General features: G+C 33.2%; 1 protein-coding gene across 1 annotated transcript; it reads left to right on the top strand.

The window, feature by feature from the left end:
- The first annotated feature begins 294 nt into the window (after window positions 1-294).
- LOC145061743 (lysophospholipid acyltransferase LPEAT2-like) lies at window positions 295-5481 on the top strand. The gene is made up of 14 exons (XM_079009295.1): window positions 295-948; window positions 1087-1267; window positions 1342-1401; window positions 1578-1741; window positions 1844-1907; window positions 2453-2521; window positions 2651-2746; window positions 3112-3156; window positions 3264-3334; window positions 3596-3662; window positions 4008-4058; window positions 4553-4663; window positions 4768-4815; window positions 5058-5481. The coding sequence occupies exons 1-14, from the start codon at window positions 431-433 to the stop codon at window positions 5220-5222; spliced, it is 1710 nt and encodes a 569-aa protein (XP_078865421.1). The 5' UTR covers window positions 295-430; the 3' UTR covers window positions 5223-5481.
- Window positions 5482-6222: the final 741 nt, after the last annotated feature.

Here is a 6222-nt window from a genome sequence, read left to right on the forward strand (position 1 = left end):
TTATTTTAAAAAATACTTAATTTTTATATTTTGATATATATATTTTTTAACCGACCCATATAATACAAGGATCTTAGAGACGGTATTATGTTCACTTAAACGAAGATAAATTAAGGAGGAGAATATAACATGTATTTTGTGTGTATCATGAGAAACAATTAGAAGGTACCTATAATTATGAAGTCAAAGCACAAGGATATTCTTGTAAATTCACCACAAATAGACAATGACATGCAAGAAAGATTCTCCCCATTGGAGACGCGATCATTGAGAAAATATATAACATCCAAATGCACCACAACCATTGACGCAAATTTAAAATACCCCAAGAAACACTCGATGGCCTCTGAAATCTGAATTCCCTCTTTCCTTTTGTCATATTTTCAACTTTTTGACCCAAAAAATCCCTCCATTTGATGACCTTCCAACAATGGCAGCGGCTACCGATCTCAAACGCCCTCTAATACTACCTGCCTTCGACGCCAGCGCCCTCACGCATACCTTCACCGATGACAACTCTCCTTCCCAAGTCGCCATAACCATCAATGATCAAGTCGGCTATTTTCAATCTGGAATACCCACAAATCAAATATCAAGTCGTTTCGCCACCCAATCCAATTTTGATGATGATTCCACAAGAACCTATGAAAACCCATATGCGATTATTGGGTCTGATGGATTTGAAGCTTCTGGGTCAACCACGGTGGATCCGTTTAAAAACCAAACGGCGAAGATTGAAGGGGTTTACGAATGGGTCAAGATGTTGATTTGTGTGCCTATAGCTTTGGTTCGGCTTGTGTTGTTTGGATTGTGTATAATAATCGGGTATATTGCGACAAAATGTGCTTTACAAGGTTGGAAAGATAAACAGAATCCAATGCCAAGATGGAGATGTAGGGTTATGTGGATCACCCGATTGTGTGCAAGGGGAATTCTGTTTTCGTTCGGGTAAGATCACATCAAGGTTCATTAATTGCGCAAACATATATGTCGTTATCTGAACTTATATGCGGCTGCATTTATTGGGGTTCCAAGCATATTTTTCTTGTATTTTTATCAGTCCTGCAATTTGTTTGCATGTTGCAGCTACCATTGGATTCAAGTGAAGGGGAAGCCTGCTCCAAGGGATGCCGCTCCTATCATTGTAGCTAATCATGTATCATACATTGATCCAATTTACTTTTTCTATGAATGCTCTCCAACAATCGTTGCATCTGAGTCCCATGATTCTATGCCCTTTGTTGGAACCATAATTAGAGCTATGCAGGTAAATAAAAATCATTAAAAGTTTAATCTTTTTGGAGTTTTTTTCCATCTAATTTTGTTTTTCTCTTTTTTCAGGTAATATATGTGAATCGTTTCTCATATCAATCACGGAAGCATGCTGTAAACGAAATAAAGGTAACAAGCCTTCGTTCATCATCTATTTCACCCCCAATTTCCTTATTTGATGTGTTTGTTGTTATGGGTAAATTAAATCTAAAGAATCAAAGAAACGTTAAAAATGAGAAGTCTTGTATTGTATGTATATGTAAGCAATTTGATACAGATGTTTGCTTTTAAGGATCTGAATACAGAGAAAAGCCTCAGGCAGTAGATTTCCTCGATTACTTTTATTTCCTGAGGGAACCACAACAAATGGAAGGCAACTTATTTCTTTTCAACTCGGTGCATTTATTCCTGGTTATTCTATACAACCAGTGGTCCTTCGATATCCTCATATTCATTTTGACCAATCATGGTAATACACATAATCTAATCTCTCACATATAAATTCTTTTTTTTTTTTTTTTTAAATAATTTATATGATATGATGTTTAAATTGTGCATCACGTGGTTGTAGGGGTCATATTGCTTTGGCTAAACTCATGTTTAGAATGTTCATGCAGTTCCACAATTTCATGGAGGTATATGCTTCAAAAGTGCTGTTTTTGTCATTTTTTATGAATCGTTTTTTCTAAAAAGAAGGGTAAAATTGTCATTTGCAACAGTTTCTCAAGACAGGCGTCATTTATCCATACAATAATTTATGGGGAAAATAAGAAACTAGTCTTAATGGACTTAATGGGGAAAAGACTTTATTACATTTAGGTGTTGTTTCTTTTTTTATCCCTATTAAGTCCTCTATGGATAAAATGGATGAATGGGTAATGATGTCTTTATGGATAAAGTGATGTATATCTTAAGCTCTGTTTCTGTTTTAGACCGAATAGACCATGTTAATGAAATTAAATGACCATTTTAACCTTACTTTTAAGAGAATAAATTTCACAATATTCATCAATTATAACATGAGAGGAGGAGTTAGGAGGAAAAAAAAGAAGGGTTAGTGTCTTAATAGAAAGCCAGCTTTTTTTTTTTTTTTTTTTTTTTTTTTTTTTTTTTTTTTTTTTTGGGATGTGAATTAATTTTAAAAAAATAATATTGTTTTATTTTATTGCAAATTAATCAGGTTGAATATCTTCCTGTTATGTCGCCCTCACAGCATCATAAGGAAAGCGCTGCACGTTTTGCTGAGAGGGTAAGTTTGTCTTTTCTATTATAAGTTATAACCACAGTTTCATAGCTTTTCTACTCTTTTATTTTATAGTGATTTATTAATTTTAAAGTTCCATTATTTTATTTCAAAATAACATTTGTGTTTTTGCAGACTGGAAGAGCCATGGCCTCTGCTTTAAATGTTGTACAAACATACCATTCTTTTGCTGATTATGCACTTCTTTCAAAGGCAGTTCAGTCTGGACAGGTATATATATATATATATATATATATATATATATATATATATATAATTCTTTATTTTGTCATTTTGAAGGGTATTTTGGACATTTCAGAAATAGCCCAACACTTCTCTAGAACCATCTGTCTAATAAACAATGCAATTTTCATAGTAAAAGAGGAAGTTTTTTTTTTTTTTTTTTTTTTTTTTTTTTCAATATTATTGTCATTGCTATAAGCAATGCCGTTTGTTTAGAAATGCCTTAAAGATGGGCAAAAAGACAAAATTACCCCATGAAGGTTTTGGTCATATGTATCACTTTTTCTTGTTGGTGAAATTAAGATATTATGTCCATATTTTAAAATTCTAACCAGATTTTGTTGTTTTTACAGGAAAGTTTGTCACCCTTTATGGTTGAAATGGCAAAAATTCAAAAAGTGAGTTTTTGTGGCCTAGCTTGCAGTTTCTTTTTCCAATATAGGAATGATATTCTTTTTCTAGTGTTTGATAAAATTGCTTAATTGAGGTGAATTTGTGTCCCTAGTTATGTCATTTGAGCTCTTCAGAAGCTGTAGAATTCTTGGATAGATTTCTTGCAATGAATCCAGATAGCAGGTATATTTCTGTATATCATCCTATCAATTATTTATATACAAAAGATTTTAGAAAAAAAAAGACCTTTGTATGTTTGGTGGGATTTAACTATCATTTCAAACATAAGAAAACTCTTGTTACACAAATTACATTCATTTAATTTGCAATAGTAGGGGGGATTAGGTGAATGTTTCACATAATCTTTTAATATTGCCCACTTAAAAGAGTTAAGATTCATCAGTTTAACAATATTTATATAAAGTAGTTGCATTTCATTTACAGTGGATGTGTTAACATGGAAGATTTCATGAGGGTTTTAAGATTGAAGCCTAGTAGCCTTTCCACAAAGGTCAGTAAAAAACTACTTCCATTTGTACTCTATTAGTTGTTCTTTTTTCACTAATAAATGTCAAAACTCATATTTAACAAATTCATAATTATAAACTATTATATATTATTCTACCAAAGCGTAACAAATCCTTTTTCAAGTTGCAATATATTATCATACCTTTTGATGCATTTATTGATTCTTTTCTCAAAAATCCAACACACTGCTTATCAATTTATATAATTGAAAGTGTGATTTCTGTAACATTTGAAGTTAACCTAATAGAAAAATAAACGAGTGTTATTTTTGAATATATTGTGTTGCGTTTCTGCCATTGATGACTTGAAGTTTTCATCTTTTCTCCAGATTTTTGGATTCATTGATGTTGAGAAGTACGGAATTATAACATTTAAAGAGGTAACCATGATCTACTATTTCAGTTTATACTAAATCACAAAAAGGGGACCCACAAGACAAGAGTGTCTTTTAGACTGGCCTGTTTCTATTTGCTATGTTGCGTTATGCAGTTACTGATAAAATGACTAAAACCATTATTGTGTGGGTCTTACCTTCATTTATTATGATATATTATATCATATAAATGGGGCCTACAAATTGAAGCAAAGCTTTTACAGCAGCATTCATTGTGGGGTCTGTTTCTTTCTATTTCAAGACGCTTGTAGAGCTGTTTTTGTATGAATTAAGGAGTTTTTGTCAGGACCATTTTGTGGGCCCATCTTAATTTATATCCACACACTGTTAGGCCCACAAAAAAAATGCATTGAAGCTTAGTTATAGGTCATGTTTTTAAGTGGTATTTCTATTTCTATATCTATTCTGTTTTATACATTTGTGGGTCCCATTTCACCGTTTGTTTGTTTACCATGGCTGTTTTTATTTGGATCATGCAGTTCTTGGTAGGATCAGCCCATGTTCTGAAGCTACCATTATTCCAAAGAGCATGTGAAGTGGCTTTTAACGAAAGTGATGAGGATAAAGATGGTTACATTTCCATGCTCGAAGTAAATATTTTATGTTTATTTTGTATCTATGCATTTTTTTTTTATAAATTCTTTTTCAACCTTAAAAACATTTTCTAATCTGTTTCCTTGTGAACAATCAACAGTTTGGAGGTTCCACAAGCCCAGCCATTCCTAACTTGGCCATGAGCGAGGTTAATATAGTGTTTGTTTGTTGTTACACAGACATGACATAACATGACATGACAAAACAAATAGCACTGTGTGTGTGCATTTGACTGATGTCAATAGGCAAAAGACAGTGAATGCCCTCTTTATACCTGTGATTGAAAATAGCCCTAAAAAGCATGTCCAGTCGTGTGTAACAAACAAACAGAGTCTAACTAATGATTCTTTGTGTGGAAAGTGAGTGCTCAAATAAAATATGTAAATGCAGATACACGCCCTCTTTGATTTGTTTGACACGGATGGTGATGGTAGGATCAGCAAGGATGATTTCTTTACTTGCTTAAGAAGAAACCCATTGCTCATAGCACATTTTAATCACCACTTCATGCATAAAGACTTGAATGCAGCAACAGGTTCAGAGGAAATGGTTTGATGTGTCCTCTTCTTTTCTTTTATTATATGGCTGTGCTGAAGGAATGTACAAAGTTTCTAGGCATGGTTTACAACTCATTATAGCTTTGAAGAAGTAATTACTCATTGGTGTTTTGGTTTTAGTGGGGGGGAGGGGAGGGGAGGGATTTAAGTGATATCTCTTTATAGTATATTGGTTGTGAAATATGTATTCATGAATTTTGATTTTTTTTTTTTACTTTGACTTTTTGATTAAATATAAGTATAGTTAAAGAAAAGAATGATTGTAGTTATGTTTGACTTTTGATCAAAAATCGTTTCTCAAAAATAGATGATATTGTTTGCTCTTCTCCAACAATGCTGTTCATGTCATCGTAAACATGCCCCAATGCTTTTGGGATGCAATGGATGGTGTATGCAAGACCCAAGACTTCAAGTTTGCATTATAAGAACATTTGCAACGTTATGAGTTTAGTTTGTAAGAAGTTTATGTATGTTGTGGATTGGAAATGAATGAGAGGTTGTATTGTGGAATTATATAAAGCTATGAAAACACATCTTAGTATACAACTTGAGTAAGTCGTGTTAGCAAGTTGTATGACAGAGAAAATAGATAGTGGGGTTCTATTTTACTTGGTAAGCGACGTACGCAAGTAGTGTAGCAAATCATAAAGTCCACTTAGATGTTGGTTGGTGACTTGGCAAGTTTTTAGTCGACTTAGATGGTTGCTTAAGGAAAACAAAAAGTTCCGGTAGATTTTACACAAGAAGGCATATGAAGTCATGTTGAGTTGGACGAGTTATGTGGATAGTTGGTTACGTGACTTTGCAAGTTATGTAGGGCAGTAGAGTGTCACATATTTGTTCTTCTAAGTTTGGCGTGCAACACTAAGTTCCCAAATAAGTTGACATATCTTGGATCAAAAACACAATCAAGCGAAGGAAGCTTGAAAAGAACTCTGAAGAGCAGGTTTTTATCGCCTTAGAGAGAACTCAAGCAAATATACAAGTTGATTTACAAA

The sequence above is a fragment of the Lactuca serriola genome, chromosome 7 (genome assembly GCF_051521515.1).
Source record: "Lactuca serriola cultivar US96UC23 chromosome 7, Lser_US96UC23_V15, whole genome shotgun sequence".
Taxonomy (NCBI): domain Eukaryota; kingdom Viridiplantae; phylum Streptophyta; class Magnoliopsida; order Asterales; family Asteraceae; genus Lactuca; species Lactuca serriola.

Coding starts and splice junctions, on each gene's coding strand:
- LOC145061743 (XM_079009295.1), top strand. CDS start 431: ATGGCAGCGGCTACCGATCTCAAACGCCCTCTAATACTACCTGCCTTC. Junction 3,157..3,263: donor AAATGGCAAAAATTCAAAAA/GTGAGTTTTTGT, acceptor TTGTGTCCCTAG/TTATGTCATTTGAGCTCTTC. Junction 4,664..4,767: donor GTTACATTTCCATGCTCGAA/GTAAATATTTTA, acceptor AACAATCAACAG/TTTGGAGGTTCCACAAGCCC.